Source organism: Schistocerca cancellata, chromosome 1 (assembly GCF_023864275.1).
Source record: "Schistocerca cancellata isolate TAMUIC-IGC-003103 chromosome 1, iqSchCanc2.1, whole genome shotgun sequence".
Classification (NCBI taxonomy): Eukaryota; Metazoa; Arthropoda; class Insecta; order Orthoptera; family Acrididae; genus Schistocerca; species Schistocerca cancellata.
In genome coordinates, this window is record NC_064626.1 from 1183822636 (window position 1) to 1183847442 (window position 24807).

Here is a 24807-nt window from a genome sequence, read left to right on the forward strand (position 1 = left end):
GCCAGTCTTTTCATTTCTGAATATTTTTCTTCTTTGATATTGCTCAGCATTTGATAGCTTCTTTTTCCTCTTCCCCATTTTCCCTCAATGGTAGCCATTAGAAAACCATCAGTTGCATGTAAGTTGTAGAAGTACAGGGTGACAATTATTGAACTCTATTAAAAAAAATAAAAAACAGAAAATAGTTACAAACTACGGCGTGTATACACTTTGTTCAACTTGTACACGTCAGTACAGATATTTGGATTTAGGTTATAACATGTTCGATATGCCTACCATCCTTGGCGATGATGTGGCGCAAACGAATAGCGAAATTCTGCATGACCCGCTGAAGTGTCGGAACGTTGATGCTGTTTATGACCTCTTGGATGGCTCTTTTCAGCCCAGAAATGGTTTTGGGCTTATTGTCTTTAAAATAGCCTCACAAAAAGGAGTCGGATGTGTTCAGAACCGGATAATTTGGCGTCCAATCGAGGCCGATGCAAGTGGGTTCTGGGTACCCCAGAGCCAGAATGCGGTCCCCAAAGTGTCCCTCCAGAACATAAAACGCTCTCCTGCTTCAATGGGGTGGAGCTGCATCTTGCGTGAACCACATCTTGTCGAAATCGAGTCACGTACCGTTCGGTAGTAACCGTACGATCAAGGATTATCTCACCGATTATTCCGTGACTGGACGCTGCACACCACACAGTCACCCGTTGACGTTCTCGATCGCAAGATACGGATTCTCAGTCCCCCAAATGCGCCAGTTTTGCTTATTGACGAATCCATCCAAATGAAAGTGGGCTTCGCCGCTAAACCAGATCGTAAATGCGCATACTAATTCCCAACATTCCCCGCGGCCAACCGTGCATTTCGAAACTCCTAACGCAAACCGTTCAGAGGTTATGACGATTTTATTTCATTTTGTTCAATAATTGTCACCCTGTAAAAAGTTCAGCAAACCTATTACGAATTTAAATGAAATAATCAAGGTGACTGACGATACCTTTCACAGCAGGAAGTTACAAATTGATGCATAGCAATCGTCTAGAGAGTGCTGAATCGCAATAGGAAATTGTTAAAGACACGGAACTGGTACACACAGTATAACGAATAACAATAAGAAGGAGAATAAAAATAGAAGAAGCTCAAAAATAACATGGGGACAAGTCGTACAGAAAGGAACTTGCAGGTGATACTGCGCACTACATAGCTTTTGACGCGGTGATGGGAAAACGGGTAGTGCTGAAAAAATTTATCATCGCCTCAAAAAGTGTAGCTGTGGAGATTACCGACGGAAGCGTCTTTATATGCTTTCATCGTTTAAATGGCTTCATTGATGAAACATAAAGTTTACTCTAATGTGGGAACAAGATATAAGAATAAGAAGAATTTTCAGTTTACTTGTGTTCACAATTCTGCAGTATTTTAGAAATTACATGTTCCGCCAGGACTGTTATTAAATGTATTTATTTATTTTGCCTGTCGAGCCATTCTCAAGTAATAGCTGTAATAACATGACTTGTTAACAAAATTCAGTTTTTAGAGATACATGCTATTCTCAGTCTTTTATTGCTGGCAAAGGCCAATTATTTTTAAAGTTAGACAACTTCCTACCTCGCGATGGAGTGCGTCGATGAATATTCGTTCTTCTTGAGAGGACAGCGTCCTCGTGATAACCATGTGTTCGTATTTCATGTCAAATCCATAATCGTAATCGGTATAAAATGTCGTAGTACTTCACTAAAAACGAAAATATTATGCACTTAAAGTATTGCACACATCTTTCTTACTACGACAATTCCTACCAAATTCACGTCCTATTACTCTCCTATTTATCACTTCGCGTGTGCCCTATGCGACGTTTAACAAATAAAGCTCTCAGAACGTGGTGGCTACAAGTGACAAAAAATAATATGAGCACTGTCAGGGAAACAGTTCTACCTACATTCCATTGCCGTATGTTACATTACCTAATTACAAACGTAACTCTTCTTCAAGACGGTCGTAGTTCTAATGGAAAACTTACTACAAGAATTCATCCACTGTCGTTTCAAAGCGGCAGTGTTCACTATCTTATCAAAATTATTCGGTCACTCCTGTGTAATGCGGAACTGACCTCTAGTCGTCACGAAAGGATGTAGGGGGTATTATGTTGTCAGTAGAGAAGCAGAATGGGTTGGTCGAGGAAGATCAATGACATTGTACGTGGACTAGTCATTGGATTTGGGCTGAGTAAGAAATCTGTCACGGGAATTTGAACCTTTCCAAAGTTGCATCGGACGGCTGTTGTTGTTGTGACAGTGAAGTGGAAATGCAAAGGAATACTAAAGCTAAATCAGTATCAGGCAGACTTCGGGTATTGACGGATAGGGACTTCTGAGCATTGCGGAGGGTGATTGTAAGAAATCGCATGAAATCAGCTGAAGCAGTCACTCGTGACTTCCAGAGTGCTACCAGTGCTCAAGCTAGGCGCAATGGCTGTACGTAGGGAGTTATAAAGAACGAAGTACAGTGGTCGACCAATTCCTGATAAGCTAAACACTTCTGTACTCAGTGGTAAGCGACGCTCGAAACTGCATTAAGAGCGACGCCAATGGACAGTGGAAGAAGAGAAGCGAGTGATTTGGAGTGATGAATAATGCTGTACTCTGAAACAATCCGGTGGAAGGGTTTGGGTTTGGCGAGTAACTAGAGAATGTTACCTACCTTCATGAGTATTGCCAAGTACAGTGGTTGACCAATTCCTGATAAGCTAAACACTTCTGTATTCAGCGGTAGGCGACGCTCGAAACTGCATTAAGAGCGACACCAATGGACAGTGGAAGAAGAGAAGCGAGTGATTTGGAGTGATGAATCATGCTGTACTCTGAAACAATCCGGTGGAAGGGTTTGGGTTTGGCGAGTAACTAGAGAATGTTACCTACCTTCATGAGTATTGCCAATAGTGAAAAAAGTAGCAGGTGGCGTGACAGTTTGGGAGTGCTTTATTTAGTTAAGTTATGGTCATTAGTCATCTTGTCCGCTGCTCTTGGTCTCGCGGTAGTGTTCTCGCTTCCCGGGGTCCCGCGTTCGGTTCCTGGAGAGGTCAGGGATTCTTCCTGCCTCGAGATGACTGGGTGTTGTCTTCATCATCATCATTCATCCCCATCACGGTCAGAGGAAGGCAATGGCAACCCACCTCCACAAGGACCTTGCCTAGTAAAGCGGTACGGGTCTCCCGCATCGTTCCCCTACGCTCTGTAAAGAAGCATGGGACTTCATTTCCATTTCCATTTACAGTGCGGAAGGATATGGACACATTGTACACCATTGTGGACTGCCTACAGAACAGGTACAATTCGGAGACCATAACTGTTTGTACCAGCAAGACAATGCGCCATATCATAAAGTAACATCTGCGAGGCAATGGTTTCCGAACAATAAAATTCCTGAAAAAATATTGGGCTTCTCATTGTCCCGAGCTGAATCAAATGGAACAGCTTTGTGATGAGTTAGAACATCGACTTCCCTGGTTTCGGCTCATGCGGGAGAATGGACTGCCGTTCCTACACAGTTATTTCGATACCTCATCGAAAGTGTCTCAAGCAAACTGACAGCCATCATAAAGAAGCCGGGTGGAAAAATCCTTTACGAATGTCCACTAATATGTGTCCAGATGCTTTTGAAAATAAAGTGCATAGGTTGATCACCAGGGCTTCAGCTGTTACATAAGAGTGCGATGTCGACACGCAAGGAGAACACCAGCGGATTTTGTTGACGTTTCTATAGAACGTCGCGATGAAGTAACTCCTACATATTAATATACCGAAAACTTTGTGTGTTGATCATATGGAAATACTCCATTGTGATGTAATATTTTAAAAATTTAAGAAATCGGATATAGGCGTTTCTGGCAATTTGCCATCGTAATGGAGGTTCTTACTGACGCTAACATAATTAAGCTGTGACTTCTAAATATGTATCTGTGTTGTTGTGGTCTTCAGTCCTGAGACTGGTTTGATGCAGCTCTCCATGCTACTCTATCCTGTGTAAGCTGCTTCATCTCCCAGTACCTACTGCAACCTACATCCCTCTGAATCTGCTTAGTGTATTCATCTCTTGGTCTCCCTCTACGATTTTTACCCTCCACGCTGCCCTCCAATACTAAATTGGTGATCTCTTAATGCTTCAGAACATGTCCTACCAACCGATCCCTTCTTCTAGTCACGTTGTGCCACAAACTCCTCTTCTCCCCCAATTCTATTCAATACCTCCTCATTAGTTATGTGATCTACCCATCTAATCTTTAGCATTCTTCTGTAGCACCACATTTCGAAAGCTTCTATTCTCTTCTTGTCCTAACTATTTATCGTCCATGTTTCACTTCCATTTATGGCTACACTCCATACAAATACTTTCAGAAACGACTTCCTGACACTTAAATCTATACTCGATGTTAACAAATTTCTCTTCTTCAGAAACGCTTTCCTTGCCATTGCCAGTCTACATTTTGTATCCTCTCTACTTCGACCATCATCAGTTATTTTTCTCCCCAAATAGCGAAACTCCTTTACTACTTTAAGTGTCTCATTTCCTAATCTAATTCCCTCAGCATCACCCGACTTAATTCGACTACATTCCATTATCCTCGTTTAGCTTTTGTTGATGTTCATCTTATATCCTCCTTTCAAGACACTATCCATTCCGTTCAACTGCTCTTCCAAGTCCTTTGCTGTCTCTGACAGAATTACACTGTCATCGGTGAACCTCAAAGTTTTTATTTCTTCTCCACGGATTTTAATGTATCTAAATACTAAAAATTGTGCGAAAAGACAGAAGAAGGATTTAATTACTAAGTTTTTCATTTGTTTGTGTCGGCTTACCACGAATAGCCACTATGACGCTCATCATACTTCTAACGTACGTGTCTTTAAAATTTAGTTGGTTCTTTCAGAAATTTATGTTGTTACTGCTATTACTTGAGAAATTCCTACTATAAATAATCAGTTTTAATAATAGTCCAGACAGCAAATGTTATCATTTCCAAAACAAGGAAAACAATGAACTTTGACTCTTTTGTTATCAAAGTGCTGCGTTTGGGCAGTCAACTCTACGGAGCTACTAGCGGGAAGTTACCGGCAGAGCACACCTAGCACGTACCCCCAGCGTTGTACCTTGGGGTTGAGATCGGAGCCCTGCTGCATGAGCGTGCCGATGGTGAACCAGAAGCTGTTGGCGAGCGAGAACTGGTTCTCGATGAGGTCGTTCTCCGTGTCGCAGGGGTGCGGGTTGTGCCACTCGTAGGGCGAGAACCGGGCCACCACGAACATGGTGATGGAGACGAGAACGTAGGCGGCCAGCACGTACAGCCAGATCTCGACGGCCAGCGGGTTCATGAACGAGAAGAGGCGCGTCGGCGCGCTCGTGGGGACCTGCCGGGAACCGCAAGCTACACGCCGTCAGTAGTGCCTCCCGGCCCCGCCAGGGTCGCGCGCTACGCTCCACAGAGTGGAGGTGTGGCAATAGCAAGCAGATTAGTCGAGCACGTACTGCTCCCATCATTGTAACAACACAAGGTGCGAAAAAAAAAGCTGTGGAAAAACTCTGTTAAGTCACACAACACATTCAACACTCTTATTCAACGTGGTTCTTTCAGGAAAAGGAGCAACAGGAAACCACGAATCAAACAGTTACAACAATTGTAAACAGTTTCTTCACCAAATAAGAAGGCTTTTAGTTGTTCACTAGCCTGAATTTGTCACAGCTAAGCTCTGTATTTCAACGTATAGAACTCGAAAAGCTATGTGAATCACGTTTTTTGATTCATAGTTGTTATATACCTTCGCTGAAGATTGATTTGAATTACGGACAAGAGAGATCGTTTTTTCAAGGTAATCTACAGCTCTTTAATAATATTTTCAAATTAATCACCTGTTTAGTAAAACATATTTCTTCGGTGCACAAATTTAGGAATTTGTATTGGAATCGTGAACTACATAGATGTCTCAACAGATCCGTTGAGGTCCGCACTAATCCCCCCGTCGTAGGTTTGAGTCCTCCCTCAGGCATGGGTGTGTATCTTGTCCTTAGTGTAAGTTACAGAAAGTTAGGTTAAGTAGTGGGTAAGGTTAGGGACCGATTACCTCAGCAGTTTGGTCCCTATAAGATCTCACCACAAATTTCCAAATTTCCAGATCTGTTGAGTGGCCGTATCTATAACAGCTATATCATTTATTTTAAACTAAATAAGAACACAAAAACTGCCGTGTTTCCTGTTTCAAATAGTAAATTTCTACAATACAATAAGTACCACTATTACATTACTACATACATATAATAACAGCTTAAATCAAAACCATCTGAAATGAGCAGGTAACTAACAGAAAATATCATACGTAAACAACCTAATAAATGTTCACTGAGTATTGACCTACTGTCTCCGATACAGTTTTGCTGCCCATGTGACATCTCACTCCCCTTTTACTCCATCTCAGCATCTCGAGAAAACCCATCCGTAGTCTACTATAAGCGCAAACACGTCCAACGTGAGCGACTGTCAACCGAGAAACATGAACAACTTTGCGGCCTATGACACTACCTGCCATCACATAGAAAAACTAATGCGATAACTGCTAATACAAAAGGTTATTTGGTACAGTGTTTGTGAAATGAAACTTCTCGAGAAACGTGAGGAAAATGAGCACACTCAAGAGAGTAAAAAATTCATTACAAGTCCAACCAAGAATGTTAACATGAACCGAAACTGGTAAAGCCAATGAGAAAAGAAAGGGAGACATAAGAAGCAAGTTCATTATACAGGCTGTTTCGAAATTTATACCGAACGTCTTGGAGGGTGTGTAGAAAGTGGTGTGTCAGAAAATGAGGAGAGGAACCCACTTCGGAAACGTCATCCAACGACGCTATAGTGAGTTGAAGTTACAGGCGCTGGCACCTGTACATGTCTCTACATGCAGGTTAATTCCATGATGACGTTACACACTTTCAGGGATGATGGAGAAGGATAAATGCATCAGTTTGAGGTAAGGTGCCTGTACCGGAAACGAACTAGTGGAAAGCTATAAGCGAAAATCTTTTTGATACCTCTGACAAGTAATACATGTGCCGGTAGCGTTGTTTTTAAGATTGTAGGGTAGGCAAGTTTCAGAGTTGATAGTGTGGACCAAAAAAGAAAAAAATGTCTATTAAACATAGGCTTTAAAACGTATATCTTAAGAGCTATGGGCACTTGCTCCATAGAGTAGAAGTGTTGCACAATAACGAAGATGAACAAGTACTGATATCTCATTTTAGAGCCTACCTTTAATAGACATTTTTTTCCTTCTTTCGGCCCTACAATCTTAGCAACACGACCACTGGTATGTGTATCCCATTTTGAGAGGTAACAGAACGATTTTCACTATTAATTTTCTAGTCGTTCGTTTCTGGACGAGAGTTCCTTTACTCGAATTTATACATTAACCCTTCTTCATCATCCCTAAATGGTTTTAACGCCTTCATCATCCCCAAAAGTTTCTAACATCTTGATGGACTCACCCTGTGTATACAGTACATATACACGTGCCAGTACCTATAACTTCGATGTACAATAGCTTCGTTGGATGACGTTTCAGGACACGGGTTCCTATCCTCATTCTGTTCCGCAAGAATCCTTCTACATCACCTTGAAGTTTGTTTGTGTAATTTTGTAACACCCTCTGTATAGTTTATATTTTCGTGAAATCCAAAGGATCTCTTGCAGTATTATACGCCCACGAAAAATAACTGCGAAAGTTATCTGTTTTCACAAGTATGTATCCTATTACATATGGCGAAGAGGCAGTTCATTTAATGGAAAAAAGTATAATCCGTCTATTTATGTCTATGGAAGTATCGATACCGTATCAGTGACATCAACTGGTATCAGTGAAATCAGTGACTGGGATATTTGCCAAGATTTGTTCAGTTTTTCAATCGTCGTGACAAATGAAGACTAACTGAACATATGAAACTTCACTGGAAAATTAAGCTAAGTTTGTATTGTCATATTACGTAAAGTGTGTGCAAGCAATCAGTATCACCGACCGATATAGTGGAGAGATTTTCAACATACATGTGAAGTGTTTTATTTTCAGTTTTGTTGCCCTGTGGCATTATATTCGAAAGCCAAAAAATGATTCGTCGCTAATGTTGCTACGTTGCTTCCGGGAAGATATTCAGGTCCACCTTTCATTGAATTTCTGTCAAAATGAGTTTGAATCGGATAAATCTCGGTTTTCAAGCACCGTCATCTGAGACAAAATTCTCGAACATTCGACAATTGTCACCACCATCGTAAATAGGGATTAAAACTTCTCCTTTTCGAGTTAGGAAAGATGCGTCCACCTCACTGGCAGTGACAGTTATCTCGATTCTCCCGGTCCGGAAACAGATAACGTTTTACTCAGTTATGCAGCTGCGAAAGACTGCGAGGACCGAATAATTTTGAACGTAATGCAGATTTGCCTTCAGCGAGAGTACCAGGCTAGAACTGTCTTATTTGTAACTGTGAAACTCGTGAAGGGCGAGAGGTAGTGAGACAGGGAGGGTACGGACAGTGGTTGGGGCGCTACCTTGGGGTTGACTCCGGAGCCCTGTCGCAGCAGAGTTCCCGTGACGAACCAGAGGCTGTTGGAGAGCGAGAACTGGTTGACGAGGAAGTCGGGGGTGCGCCACGGCCGGGGGTTGCGCCACTCGTAGGGCGAGAAGCGGGCGAGCGCGAACAGCGACAGGCAGGCGAGCAGGAAGGCCCCCACCACCAGGCACCAGATGTCCAGCGCCAGCGGGTCCAGGAACGTGAAGAACGTCGACTCCTTGTCCGTCGGCACCTGCGCACACGCCCTGCCACAGCCTGCTCCGCTGCTGCTCTGCCACCGCCCCCGCTCCCCGCTGGTGAGCGCCCCAGCTGCTCAAGTGTCACGTGTCCAGGGCAGCACCTATGGGAGGCTGCGCCCCTGGCAACTGTGCGAAAACATCCTCTTCCCTACCCCTGCGTAAAACACGCTGTTACAACTCGAGAGCCACAGGTCCGCAGCCGAGCACCCGCATGCACAGGTGGCCTGGGGTGGCCAACGACTGGCATGCGAGCAAGTTATGCAGCCGAGCGTTAAGCCGTCGGCACACGTTGAGCGTTGAGCGTACCGAGTTTCTGACATCATAGCCTGGAATAGCACGTTCGGGAGTCTTTACGAACGTACAGAGCAATATCAGGCATGTCATATATTCTGAGCGTGCGTCTGACCGTTGACCAATGAGATGGCACATCGCCATCTACGTCACACGCACGCCGTCCCCCTTCAGTACAGAGCTGTGAGGCGCCATATTGGCATTCATTTCAAGCCTATATGTATATATGCCGTTTCTGAGCACCAGCAAATTGAGAATCACTGGAAAACCTGTTGGTAGTCGTGTGATGCGTTCCAATAAAAAATGAGAAACATCATATTCGTAGGAAAAGAATATTGTAATTTGCGTATTATGAGAGTAGGCTGTTTGAAGCCAGCGACACACTGAAGATCTGCCCAAAACGCATTGTTTTGGTACAATTTGTTATAAGAAAACTTCAATTAGTAACATATCTACGATTAAGGTTTTCTGTTGGAACTAACATACTATGATTAAACATCTGCAGCGTGTTATTGCTGTATCGTAATGACTAGCGTTACTGCCCCCTCCCCCCCCCCCCCCCCCCCGTAGGTTAATTTGATTGGGCGGAGGTTCGCGTCTTGCCACTTCCAAAATTTTTTTCCTAACATTCGCGTTTTTATTGGGTTCTGATACTTTATTATTAGTTTAATATAACTGTATACTATAAAATTTGATGTTATGTAATTATAAGTGCACCTTTTTTGGAGGGGTGGCTGTCCGATTGGCTTAATCTACAGGACAGCTTGCGCTACTTCTATAAAAATATTTTGCTCCTTTTTCTTTTACGCTTCGTAATTCACATGTTGTAAATATTCTGCTACTGGGTAGGAACACTGATCAAGTAAGACTGACCTTGGGGTTTCACTAAAAGTGGGAATAATGAAATAATGTTTATCTTATGCAGAGAAGTATTCCAAATTTGTACCGCACTGTTTGTAATGGAACTTTTATAAACCTGTGTCCTTATTGATTGGACATGGTACTTTCCTTTTCGTGGACGATGGAGGAAATGTGCATTTTAATAGAGCTAATGTGGGATGAGTAAACAATGTGATTTACGAACTAGAAACATCCCTCAACTGCCGCTGGAGTGCGTTGCGATCGCGTATACCACGTTGGGGCCCACGTACCGTATGCACAAGTCTCATCGTTCCTGAGAGTTCAGCAGCACGTAGAACTCGGCACGCTAAACGTTAACGTTCGACAGCATGGTGCGTGTGCCGACGGCTTTAGCGTACGCGACTAAACTGCACCGATCGGGAGCATGCAGCCAGGCGTGGCCAAGTGCACAGGATGGGTGGAACAGGACCACCTGCCGGATAGCCTATACTGGCTGCACCTTCCCCAGGCTAGGGTGAGGGGTGACCAGGCTGTTGGCAGCCTATAGCGTAGCGTTGGAACAGCCTGCCCTGAACCTAGCTCCCTCCAAAACATTTCCACACAGTTTTAGCAAACTTTTACATATAACATATAAAAGTGAAACATTATTGAAAAATACACATTGTATGAACTAAATTGTTAACATCTGCTACACTAAACAATAAATACATTACTGCAACACATGATAAAAAATTGAACATATATTTTGTTTTCTTAAGTTTGGAAGTATAGAGAAACCTATACCTTAATGTTAATGGTACTTACTGAACATTATTATCTGGCTGAAACCATATTCAGACCTGTTGACGTCCTGAGTTGTTAAAACGATGTGATTTTTTTTTTTTTTTGTGACTCGTTATTATTGGTCAATCAATTGGAAGCATCTGCAAATTTTGTTCCTGACACAGACTATTTTCAAGTGGTTATGAGCCTGGGATTGCGGCGTCTGCATCTTTGCACCTAGACATCGCTAGGCTCATAGCCAATTGAAAATGCCCCTTATGGCTGAAGCTGGGAATTGTGTTAGGAAATAAAGTTGTAACTAAGAACCTTCAACATCGCAGCGCTTCAGCAATCGTTGGATAATATATTAAAAAACTAAAAAACCACCTCAATTGCGAAAAAAGTTCCTAGTGTTAACCCAGGTTTCGGCATAGATAACTACACCTTCTTTAGAACAACAATAAAACCCACAAGTGCCTAAGAAGACCTTTGTCAATGGTTAAAAGAACACCATACCTATACATCTGTAACCGAAAAAGAAATTACCACGACGTCCTTAGATCACGTTCCCTCAGCTCCCCCCCCCCCCCCCCCCGCCCCCCTCCCCGCTCCCAGGCTAACTACTGGCTTTAGGTATAGTTTTTAGAGTTGCTCCCGTTGTCATAGGTAGCTTCATATACAAGCTTCTTTACTAGCATAAGCAACCGTGTGCGGTTATTTTTAGGTCTCATCTCCTATTTAGCTCGTCACTTATTCTATCCATTTCATTTTTGATACACGTTGATCCACAGTTGGGAGTATATGGGCTATTTAGCCCCGACCCATGTATAAACTTTCTCGTATTCGTATGCGCATGCGCATTCAACTAACTTCCCTTGTCTTGCGTATGTGCATAGATAGCGGGTCAGGCTGCTAAGTGAGCGACCATTTGCAGCTGCAGTTTATGGCGGGTCATGGCCCATCGAACATTAGCCGGTGTGAGGTGGAGCGTACACCTTTAAGTTAAGTAGTGGTTTTGACTTTGTACATATATACTGTTTGTGTTTTCCTTTTCTTTTTCGTTTATAGATTTATAGCTATGGTGTTCTTTTAATCATTGACAAAGGTCTTCTTACGCACTTGTGGGTTTTATTGTTGTTCTGAAGAATGTGTAGCTATCTACGCCGAAACCTGGGTTAACACTTAACACTAGGTGCTTTTTCCGCAATCGAGATGGGTTTTTAGTTTTTTTAAATTGCAACTGGTAATTTTTTTCTAATAACTTACTACAGCTGCAAACACCCTTAACTACCATGTTCAACATGTCAGACAGAAAGAAAATTATATCATCTGCTCCTTTTAATATTGAGCATTACAGCTCTCCTTCTGCTGATTGTTCAAAGCAAGTATTTACGAAAAGATGTCACCGAGATAATGTACGGTCTCACACATTTTTTATCATGATGACTGCTGAAAACAGAATTTAGTCGGAAACACATCGAGCGTGAGAAAAAAAAAGTTTTCGTGGCGGCCACCGAAGTTTGATTTTATCAGTTGCATGCACCGTACAAATACCGAACATGACGTTTTGTCTGATGTACAATATGGAAGAAATTGTAAATGCATTACATGCAATGTTGTACTTAATTTAGTAAATAGAAATAAGAGAGAATAAAACCTGTAACTGAATGGTGGTGCATGGGTAAATGAGAAATATTGAAGCCACAATAGGCTGGATAACAAATACGACACCCGTCACAATAGCAGTGCGGTGTTTCCAAAATAGACGATCCTTGCCTTGATCAAGATCATGCAAAACAGCAGTTATTATCGGTAGGAACATCAATGAACAACTATTATAGTATCTTTAATCAGTCAGAAAAGACTTATTGTTAGATTTTATTTATTTGCACTGCAAAATATATCCGTCTGACTCTTATACACCCAGGTTTTTAGTCTTGTTATGGTGATTTTTTGTGTGTCTTTTGTGCCTGAGACCATCTCGCTACTTAGTCGCCACAGCTCTGTGTGGATCACCAACCTATTCGTAGCTGAATCAGGTACAGCGTGCCATTGATGAGTCACTGAAATCTGTATGTCGTCCCTCACAACATGCCGGAATCAGTGTAGTGAGCAGAATACGAAGGTTGGATTTTTCGTTTGCGACTCCCTGCCTACTTCCTTGCCTTCGTGGGCAAGTACTCTATTGCATGCCGGCGGAAGGCACAGATACCGAAACCGAGTCCAGGTCGGAACACAGTTTCAATCTGCGATGATTGCGATATTGAAGGTTCTTACAACCCAGATGTGTTCGATCGGGCTCAGATGTGCCGAGGTGGGGGCCCAGCGTATCTACTGGAACTCGCCACTTTTTCTTCGAACAACTCCATTATACTTCTGGCCTTTTGACATGGCGCAGTATCTTGTTGAAAAATGCCACTACCGTCGGGAAACATGATCCAATGAGGAGGTGTACGTGGTCTGCAACCAGCGAGCTGTATTCCTTAGCAGTCAAAGTGCTTTGCACGAGCTCCGCTGGACTTATGGACACCAACGTAAACGCTTCCCAGAGCGTAATGGAGACTCCGCCAGCATGTCTCCACCCTGCAGCATGAGTGTCAAGGAGCTTTTCCCCTGGAAGTCACGGTATCATGAAGAAGGTACCGGGATTAATGAGACCATGCAACGCTCTGGCACTGTGCCAGCGTCCAGTGCCGATGGTCACGTGCCAATTTCTGTCGTAGTTGCCGAAGTCTTGGCGTGAATGTTGTGACATGCATGGGTCGTCGGCTGCGGAGGCCAATCGTTAGGAGTGTTCGGTGCAGCTGCCCACCTGTATAGTCTGAATTTACTCCCGCCACAGTTCGTTGCCTGTCCTGTTCTGCCAGTCTGCCCAGCCTACGTCGTCTGACATTTGTAATGACCGGAGGCCACCCAAGCCCACGACATCTGGACGCGGTTTCGCCATGTGTTGAAGATACTCACCACAGTTCTCATCGAACACCCGACAAGTCGTGCAGTTTCCAAAATGCTCGTGCCGGGGCTCCCGGCCATCACAGTCTGCCCTCGGTCAAACTCATATAGATCGCGCGCTTTCTGTGTTCTACACATGGACAGCACCCTCACTGATACTACATGCGCCGTGCGTGTGTTTGACTGGCAGTCATTCCTCGCCAGTGACGCTGTTATCGCCTGGACTGCTTTATGACTACAGTAGTTTGGTGGTCATAATGTCCTGGTTGATCAGTGTAGCTAAATGAATGACCCACATCACTGAGGTCGGTTTGGAGCTGGATTTACAGGTAGGAATATATTCATCGGTGGAACGTTTGAGCTGCATCGAAGGAAACGTAATATTGACTCACACAGCATGGGATCAGACAATATTGTTTTTGTGAAACACAACTGGGTGTTTATTCACTTTAAGTATTGAGTGCTAACAACGGAGGATATGAAACTGAGTACTTATTTATGGATATCCAGAAGGCCTTTGACACAGTTCTTAGTAACTGAAGGAAAGTCATAGAGTGAAAAAGAAGCCGTATCTACGAAAGTGTTATACACACTCTGCTGTTCCTAATTTATGTAAACGATTAATGAGACAATCAGAACAGAAATCTTAAATTGTTTGCAGATGACATGTCTTCTACTGTCTAGTAAAATCATCAGAAGATGAAAATCAATTGCGAAATTATTTAGACACATTATCTGTATGGTGCGAGATGTGGCAATTGACTCTAACAAAGCATAAAAAGTTTTAGGTCATCCGCATGAGTAGTATAACTGATTGGTCAAATTTCAGTTATATATTCTGTAACACAAATTTAAGGCCTGTAGATGCAACTAAATACCGAAACGTTACAATTACAAGCATTTTAAATTGAAATGGTCACAAGGAAAATGTGCTGGAGAAAGCGAAAGAAAGACTGGGTTCTACTGCCAAAACACTTAGATGATGAACGAATTTACTAAAGAGATTGCCTACATTGCTTTGTTTGCCGTTTTCTGTAGCACTGCTGCGGGGTATGGGATCCTTACCAGATAGGACAGACGGATGACATCGAAAAGTTCAAAGAGAGGCGGCTCGTTTTTTATTATCACGAAAAGCAACAGAGAGTGTCACGGATATGATAGGCGAATTTGGGCGCAATCGTTAAAGCAAAGGCGTTTTCGTTGCGGCGATATCCATCAATCTCCAAAGTTCTCCTCCGAATGATAAAATATTTCCTTTATCCCCCCCCCCTCCCGCAACGGCCACCTACTTAAGGACGACGGCCATTATCAAAAGAAAGGAATCGCAGCTCGCACGGAAAGTGTTAAGTGTTCGTTTTTCTCACGTGCCACTGGAGAGAGAAACGGTAGAGAAATATTCCGAAAGTGCAGAATTGTTAACGCTTTCGTGGCCACTTACTTGTTGACAAATTGCCTGTTGGCTTCTATCTTGGATTCTTTGGCCGATGTTTGTTTGGTGATTTTTGAGATTTTTCGCCAGCACGAGTGGCTGGCACTGTCAAAGTTTCACCCTCTATTGGCCGAAGAGCCCGAGACAGTAGCCAACAGGCAATTAGCCTCTCTGAAAGTGGTTAGATGTACCCTTTACGAAGCAATAAAGTGTGAATTGCAGAATAGTCTTCTAGATTTTTATGAAGACATGAAAGATAACGTAGAAACTAGCATTACGTATCGAATATCCGATTATTTCACGGAACCGGTGGCATGCTTCACATAACAATCTAAGGAATAAGTTTTCCTCGGAAATAAACTAAGCGAAACAAAATTAAAAAGTTTCTGGATTAGCAGCCTTATAAAAATATGCTGTAACGCCAGATTATGTTCCATGCTTCGCAGCGTTTGAATTTCACTCTCGTTTGAATTTTGGAAAGCAAGTCTGGATTTAATACATACGCTGTAAGAACGAAAAGAGTGGTTAGCTGAAAGGAAAGCAAAGGAACGCATTTACGCGGAATGATAGACTCTGCATTTCGATTTAGGAGCGACGTAGGTGTGTAACAGTTGAGTGCCTGCCAAGAATGGAGCACCGCAGGGGAGAGAAGAATGGTTCCCGCGGTCCACTGCTCAGCCGGCCGCTGTTACCTTGACCCATCGGGGGTGTGGTTGCGATAGAGGGGGAGGGGGGGAGTAGAGGGTAGAGCAAAGGTGACTGCACTCCGCGGATCCAAATGACTTCCTATCTGTTCCGCACGGCAAGTGGCTGCCGTGAAGTTGTCGCACGCGAACCGCACTTCTCTCTCCGCCGCCAATTTACTATTGAAGGCCTCACGTAACACATAGTGACTTCGACAGATCTCGTGTTTTATTCCCTCCTCTTCAGTATACGTTATAATTCATTCAAAAAAAATTGCAACAACCCCTGTCGATTACTTTTTTATGCAAGATGGGTAGTGGATGATACCGTTTTAAGAAACGATAGAAGAAATATAAAAGCACAGCTTTCGGTGCGCCGCCGTACCATGTTCGGCAAATACCGGGTGATCAAAAAGTCAGTATAAATTTGAAAACTTAATAAACCACGGAATAATGTAAATAGAGAGGTAAAAATTGACATACATGTTTGGAATGACATGGGGTTTTATTAGAACCAAAAAAAAAAAAACACCCCATATTGCTAGACGCGTGAAAGATCTCTTGCGCGCGTCGGTTGGTGATGATCGTGTGCTCAGCGGCCACTTTCGGCATGCTTGGCCTCCCAGGTCCCCAGACCTCAGTCCGTGCGATTATTGGCTTTGGGGTTACCTGAAGTAGCAAGTGTATCGTTATCGACCGACATCTCTAGGGATGCTGAAAGACAATATCCGACGCCAATGCCTCACCATAGCTCCTGACTTGATTTACAGTGCTGTTCACAACATTATTCCTCGACTACAGCTATTGATGAAGAACGATGGTGGACATATTGAGCATTTCCTGTAAACAACATGATCTTTGCTTTATCTTACTTTGTTACGCTAATTATTGCTATTCTGATCAGACGAAGCGCCATCTGTCGGACATTTTTTGAGCGTTTGTATTTTTTCGGTTCTAACAAAACCCCATGTCATTCCAAGCATGTGTGTCAATTTGTACCTCTCTATCTACATCATTCCGTGACTTATTCAGTTTTCAAATTGATACTGACTTTTTGATCACCCGGTACAACAGTTGCTCGCTCCGAACTGCTCGACATATATCATATGGTGGCTACTGATACATGGCAATGGCCACTGTCGACATTATCATGGAGGCCACGTCTAGATGTCGCAAATGTGCGACAGAATTGTTCCAGGATAGACAACTGCAGCATTTCGTGGACCAAGGTTAAACCTTCCACACATTCGTGGTGCCATAGGTGTAGATTCCGAGTGTCACCATGAGCAGAAATCGAACCAAACTTGGTTGCTGTGAGTGTCTGGCCCTATGCTGCGACGGCTCAGCCATCGGGAAAAAGTTTACTTTTCGCCGCAATCAGCGCAGGGTGCCACACTGTACCAACAGCTGAAAACACGCAAAAACTATTTTAAATACGGAGATGTGTCTGTTCTACCACCCGTGAAAGTAATTCATCTGAAAATTGCATTTGCTACAGAATTGCAAGTCTTAGAAAAAACGATACGCTGTAGCAGACAATTACGACCAGCAGAATCACAAAGCGTATGTGACTTAACTATTTGGCAAAATATGCTTGAAGTAATATATGTTAACACATGTAGAGGGGACTATTCTACCTGGATGATAGTGTACCTAGGGAAACATGATACTTCCTGCTCTGTGTTTCGGTCTCGTGATTGATTTGAGAACCAAATGAAGGAATGTGCGCTAGAAATCGCCATAAGTTGTTTCTGATATTTTCTGATGTTTTTGTTGTTGTGAGACATGAGGCTATGTTTCGTGTAGCGTTTCTTAGTACTACGACTTGTACATATTCAATTGCTGTTTAATATACTAAGGCTTTTATAAAATAGGTTTGTTTATAAATAAATAAATCTTCTGCTACCAGTCACAATTTTTTCTTTATTTTACTATTCGCACGACGCGTTTCGAGAAATAAGTCCCATTTTCAAGTTTTTATATAAGATATTTTCGATGTGTAAAGTGTACAACAAGTTGTGTGTGATGCTAAGTGTGTGTGAGACTCTACACAAATGGACCATTACGAAACTTAAAAGTCAACAAAATGAAGCAGAGTCACACAGGCTGACAACATCAAAAGAAATGGCTTAATACACACAAAAAAACGCACTTGAAAATGGGAATTATTTCTCGAAACGCGTCGTGCGAATAGTAAAATAAAGAAAAACTCGTGACTGGTAGCAGAAGATTTATTTATTTATAAACAAACCTATTGTATCTACAGTCTCAAGCTTTCAAAAACCATTTATAATGGATCAAATCAGATATACTAAGGCTGTTGGGAGAAAATTGTAAATTCCTAATGTACAGAATTAACGATGAGTGTGGTATTTGCAAATGAGCTTAGTTTCGTTAGCGTCCTGTTTTCTCTCTTTTCAAAAGGGAAATTTGTATTAGTTGCTGATAGCTTCTATTTCAAAACGTTTTTAAACTATTACTTTTTTTATATATATAAGACTTCCTCTTAATTGGTCTGCATTTGCTGAGAATTGTTTAGTGGTAGAGAAATAATGTAAAACACAGACTATTAATATCTGTATTTGAAAACTTCCTCAATTAAAGGAATTTTAAATTTGAATAGAAAGTTTGCTCCTAGGTACATGACCATGTTGTACCTTGGAATAGTTTTTCACATCAGGAGAAACCTTATTTTCCGTAGTAGTTTTCGTAATTTCAGAAAAATGCGGCAGCAGAAATAAACTGAGCGTTACCATTTCAAAACAGAATAAGAAACTAACCCACTTATTAAAGAGCTGGCTGGAGGTGGAAATTTGAAAAGTGTTCCAAGATACGACTTTCTCCTCTACAGCTTACAGAGTCATATGGGCCGAACAGAATTTGCTGTGTTGATGTACATTCGTTCCTTATCGAACTGCAAACGCCATTTTCAATGAAATAATTAAATCATTTTGGCATGTACCTATTTGCACACCTGACTATGCCAATATGTGGACACGCTATTCATTTTCGATGTATCAGCACTGCAATAGTCCAACATAAACAACTGTGTTTTAATCACTTCATTCAGAATCCGCATTTGCTCTTCAATGACTAACAAACATCTACATCTACATGATTACTCCGAAATTCACATTTAAGTGCCTGGGAGAGGGTTCATGGAATCATCTTCAAGCTATTTCACTACATTCCCAATCTCGAACAGCGTGTGGAAGAAACGATCCCTTACATTTGTCTGTGCGAGTTCTGATTCCTTTTATTATGACGATCGTTCCCCACTAAGTGGGTGGGTGCCAACAAAATATTTTCACTACCTGAGGAGAAAGATGGTGACTGAAATTTCATGAGAAAATCCTGCCTTTGTTTTCGTTATTGCCATCGCAATTCGCCTTTCATCTCTGTGGCACTCTCTCCCCTATTTCGCGACAGTACAAAACGAGCTACCATTGTTTGAACTTTTTCGATGTCCTGATGTGTGTCCCTCACCGCACAGCAATACTTAAGGAGATGGTGAGTAGATGTGGTGTAAGCAGTCTCAATTGTAGAACTGCTGCATTTTCTAAATGTTCTGCCAACAAATTGCAGTGTTTGGTTTGCATTCCCCAGAACATTATCTATTTAATAGTTCCAATTTCAGTTATTCGTAGCTGTAATGTCTAAATATTTAGACGAATTTAAAGAGTTTAGATTTGTCTGTTTTGTCCTTAATCGAGATTTAGCGGATTTTGTTTTTGGAAATCATGTGAATGATGTCCACTTTTCACTAGTAAGGGCAAATGTACGACAAAACGTAACTTATATTTTGGGAAATATTGCATGTGTTTTATTCTAACACACATTGTTTTAAGCAAATTTTTAGGTTTCTGCCAAACATTAATTCATTAATTATTCCTAGCAGTCTGCTGGTCTAAGTGTTTGTTACGTGGTATTGTTTCCTTAGCGACTTGTGCTTCTCTGTGGACCGATTAAAAGTACTTGATACTTGACACGTCACGCGCTGGAGTTTGTTTCCTCCAATCAAAGCTCTCAACGTCACTCACAAACGTTGGTCTTTGCCAAATTGCCATAACAATTGCTAAGTTTACTTCCAGTTTCTTATCTGGCTGTTTCTTGATACCGAATCCTGGTTCTGTTCTTTTTACTTTGTATTTCATCCCACTTGATAGCCACAACAAAAATACCACATACACACACACACACACACACACACACAATGATGCTGACGAAATACACACGTTTCATACCAGCACTAACCGAAGACTACTGGATCCTTCCGCACAAGACGTGATTCAATGTCACATATGTATTTATTATAATCACAAGGATTGGGTTACATTAGAAAGCTTCGTACGACACTGCGAGAAGCCGAATTTCAGAAGGCTACAATTCATCGTTGCGCCTGGGTCACCAGATTCTTAGTTATGACAACGCAGTGTAGTGACGTGGCGCAGAGGATAGCATAATAATCCGACGTGTAGAAGGTAGTAACTTTGAATGCACAGATTTTTTTTAAATTTATAAATCGAAGCAAAAGACATTGTTTATTATTTTTATTAGGATAATTGGTTTATATGTATTTTTATTTCTAATATCTTGCCGAATCAGTTTCATTATCGTACGGACTTTTTCTATTTCCTCTTATTTTTCTTTCTGTCAATCTCTCTTCGTTTAGAGTCTGCTTAAGTCGCCTATAATCGGCATGTGTCAAAGAAGACTACTCATCGTTTGGTAACGTGGCAACTCGTGTAGGCAGTGTGAGGACAGTTTCAATCAACAAATGACAACGAGAAATTACAGGTTGCTTTTAGCGCTGAAACTGAAAATTTTTCTGTCTTCAGATTGCTCATAGACATTAGCCTTATCAGCCGTGAACAAAGCTATCGCGATTTAAATTATGTCGCAGATTGTTGACCACCGTTTTCTCGGATACACTGCACATCACGAGGTTGTGGTTGGCTTAGGACGACTTTAAATCGAGGGCGACAAAACGCGTCGTCTACCGCAGTTCAGTCATTAATCACCTAAAATCAGCTGTCGACAAAGCGTAACGCACTTCTGTCATATCTCTAGCGGCCGCTTCCAACATTACTCCTCCTTATGCATTAATAGCATTTCTGAAGTGACCCGCCGTGTTTCTGTGTCGCCTATTGCCGAGTGGTAGCTGGCAACCGATGTGGCAACACAGTAGCGGCAAGTGACAGACACCAGCTGTCAAGTAACCTTAATCTGACTGTAATCAACATTCCTTAATTTTCGAACATAGATTGCACACAGTTTGTATACTGCATCTTGTAGCTGTTGGTGGTGCAGGGTTGCAGGTCCACAGCTTCATATGTTGACTGAGGTATGTTAAGTGAACAAAACGTCTTGATAAAGTCATGTTCCGAAAAAAAGAATTCCTCGAATGACTAAAGAGAGGACGTTCATATTCACTGGACATGTATATTAGTATATTCTGCAGAAATGATTGGCATTCCAGTCACCTCAGTTCAGCATATGCCCTGTTGCGTAGTAGGCACAGAGTCGGCCATAGACCCTGATAACTTGTTCCATGCAAGATGGCATCGATGCGTACAAGGTGTGAATGGGTCCTGTGGTCCACGCTGCATTCACCTGGTTCCACAGTTCATCTCTGGCGATCAGCACTGGGTCGCTGAGCTGCATCTGTCGTTTCACCATATCCCACGTATGTTAGATTGGCGGCAAGTCTAGTGATCCGGCGGGCCAGGGCAAAAAGCTTATATCCTGTGACACCAAGAAGGAACCTGCTCGTGCAGCAATATGTGGTCGCGCATTATCTTGCTGAAAAATGGCATCTGAGGTGTCGTGCAGAAATAGTGTGGCTACAGATCACAGGAGATAACTCACGTAGGTCACACAGGTCACAGTGCCCTGGAAACGCACCAGCTGTGATTTGTGGTTGAACCCAATAGCACCCCGCAACACAAGGTCTTGAGTTGGTGCTGTATGTCTTGTGCGAAAGTAGTCACTGTGATGCCTTTCCCCTATCTGCCGCGAACCAAAATGCTGCCATCATTATCAAACAAACAGAGCCTACATTCGTCCGAATACGCTATTTGATGACATACCTCTCCCCAGTGTCGTCTTTCCATACACCATTGCCGTCTATCACTTTTCTGCATATTCGTCAATGGTAGGTGGAGCAGTGGACGACGCGCATGCAACCCAAGTCGTAATAAACGGCAACGTACTTTCACCCCTGAAAGCGTACGATGTGTGACATTGTTCCACTGTCGCGCCAAAGCCGCGGGGATGCAGATCTGTTCTGCAGTGCCATTCATACGAGGTGTTGATGTTCTCGGGGGCGGTCTGTGCGACCTGACCCAGCTTGTCGTGTTCTACAACCTTCCGTGAACCATTCTGCACACACCCGTCGCACTGCCGTAACACTTGGCCCTACATGAGCACCAATTTCCCTGATCGATGCATCTCATTCTCCCATGCCAATAATACACTCTCTTTCAGACCCACTGACTTGACTGTACGGTTCGCGCATACGTCTGAGAGGCATCCTGCAGGTCTGCTCTAGTCACACTGATCCATTACCTTCGATTTATAGCGACAACGAGAGCCACAGGCACATTTATCGGTAGGTGGTGTTGCGCCGCGATACCGATATTGACCATGAACCCGGGGACCGACATGGTTTAAATGCTAATCATTTCTGCAGATCATACTAATGTACGTGACCTATGAATAAGTACGTCCTGTTTCTAGTCGCCGGCCGGTGTGGCCGTGCGGTTAAAGGCGCTTCAGTCTGGAACCGCGTGACCGCTACGGTCGCAGGTTCGAATCCTGCCTCGGGCATGGATGTGTGTGATGTCCTTAGGTTAGTTAGGTTTAATTAGGTCTAAGTTCTAGGCGACTGATGACCTCAGAAGTCGCATAGTGCTCAGAGCCATTTGAACTATTTTTTGTTTCTAGTCGTTCAACGTGTTCTGTTTTTATAAGTGTAATATCGGCTTGTTTTTGTTCTGTACAGTGACGGTAACACAGACGCAATGAAACATCTTGCTCCCTCAGTGAGTAAGTGTTGCCACGATTTCCCAAGTGCCACCGCCATTGGCGCCTCCTTCAGCAGAGGATGCTGCTCTTATTCTAGTGGCTCTTGACGTAATTCCCATAGCGTCAGACAAGCCCAGCGTCAGAATTAACATGTATCTTGTAAATCAAATTAAATATAATGTAAGTTTAAGTTATTCTGATGGTCAGTTATAGAGGTAGTGCATTCCATCCAGATGACATTGGCAGGGTCACACAGATTGCCTGTTCTGGTTTCATGTTTGTAATGCTGAGGTTTGAACTGGGTCGAAAGGGGTCGGAACGGCTAAAAATACATAAAACCAAAAATCATAAGAAAAATACCAAAACAAAAATCAAAGAGAACGCCACTGGGATGCTTACCTGGTGAGTCAGCTGCCAATACAGACGTCGTTTTGTGCAACCCACAATGTTATATCCAGTCATCAAAAACGACAAGCGAGATTCTCATATTCTTTTGCTCACTTTGCGCAAAGTATTAATCCTACAGAAGAAAATGACAGAACCTTTCTGAAGGATATTTAATGTAGTTTTAGACTGGGAGGCCACATTTTTCGGGTTGTTTAAGAAAAACGTACAAAAATGACCGTCAGCCGCACCTCTACCCCCACTCTCATACCTCGCCTGCTAGGATTTGTAGTATATCGTTTGTTCGCGACGCTCACTCCTACTGTCTACCCGACGGGAGGCCCTCGTCACACGACATTATTTTATTGCTCCTACCATTGCACAAAAGTTTCCGACAACACGAACTGTTTCTGATATTCGACCTTTTTTGGTCTCTATTTTGGTCGCTATTACGCCACCGGAATAGTCGGGTATTTCCTTAACATTATTAAGTTAAAAGTGCGTGTGAAGGGCAATAAAAGGAAAAAAAACATTTGTTACCCTAAAACTGATTACGTTGACAATTCCATCCAAGGTCAACCTTTACAAGCACTGCAGTTTCGTGGTTAGAAGGCCTGACGAATACAACGATGTAACTGTTCATTTTACGCTATTCAAATTCACGAAATTGTTAGGTAAAATTCATGCAAACACCAAATTTACAATTTTTAACTGCTCTACTAAACTTGTGACGTAATTAGGTCGGTCAATGACGACAAAAAAGATTGAATCTAGGAAACAATTTGTGCAGTCGCAAATTTTTGTTCAGTGGTAGATGGGAGTGCCATGAATAACATACTATAAATACTGACCGGTAGGGACCGAGTGTGGGAATGGGGAGGCGTTTGAAGTCCACTTTTGTAAGTTTTCCTTTAATATCTCGAAAACAACGGACTCTAGCGAAAACCTCGTTACAAAATTTAACTACATAAAATTTCCTACAAACCGATTTTGTTCGTTTTTCCTGTACCAACAACCCCTCCCCCCCCCCCCCCCAAAAAAAACCATTATGCTACTGCGAATCAGATGTGGTTCTCACTTCCAGTACATGTTAGTGAAGCTGGGGAAAACTTCTGAAAGAGAAATCAGATGCGAAAACTTGGATCAGACGAAGAAACGTTAAAAATAAATATCAGTAAATGGATTGATATGTGAATTGATGGATCATTTGATGCAGTTTTGTGTTGTGGCCGGAAGTGTCGGTTATGTTAGATGTTATTACATGTGGTTTAGGTTTTGGCGACGAATAACGCAGTTTTCGCCTGAAGCAACCGATTTATTAGATGGATTCATAACAACGGAGCTCGAATTTTAAGGGAAGTGCGAGGAGCTGAAGAGAATTACATCACGCTCGCGTTATAATGATTTGAGTCGTGCATTGTATATTTCACAGTGTTCTTTGGGCTGATCAAAAAATATTGTTTGTGTGTGGATATGGCCACACATTACTTTGCCTTTCTTTTTATTGTTTCCTATATTACACAAATTTTACTTTCAACTGCAAAAGACGATGAATGTTGTGCTAAACGGCCGTCCAGGAATGCA

General features: G+C 42.5%; 1 protein-coding gene across 1 annotated transcript in view; it reads right to left on the reverse strand.

Annotated features, from left to right (window-relative positions):
• LOC126141067 (glutamate receptor ionotropic, kainate 2) overlaps positions 1–24807 on the reverse strand; it is a 766326-nt gene that overhangs the window by 99926 nt on the left and 641593 nt on the right. Inside the window, exons 14-15 of the mRNA XM_049915243.1 lie at positions 8574–8828; positions 5139–5396 (exon numbers count right to left, since the gene is read on the reverse strand). Coding sequence (XP_049771200.1) covers positions 5139–5396; positions 8574–8828 — 513 coding nt within the window. The remainder of the gene's footprint in view (positions 1–5138; positions 5397–8573; positions 8829–24807) is intronic.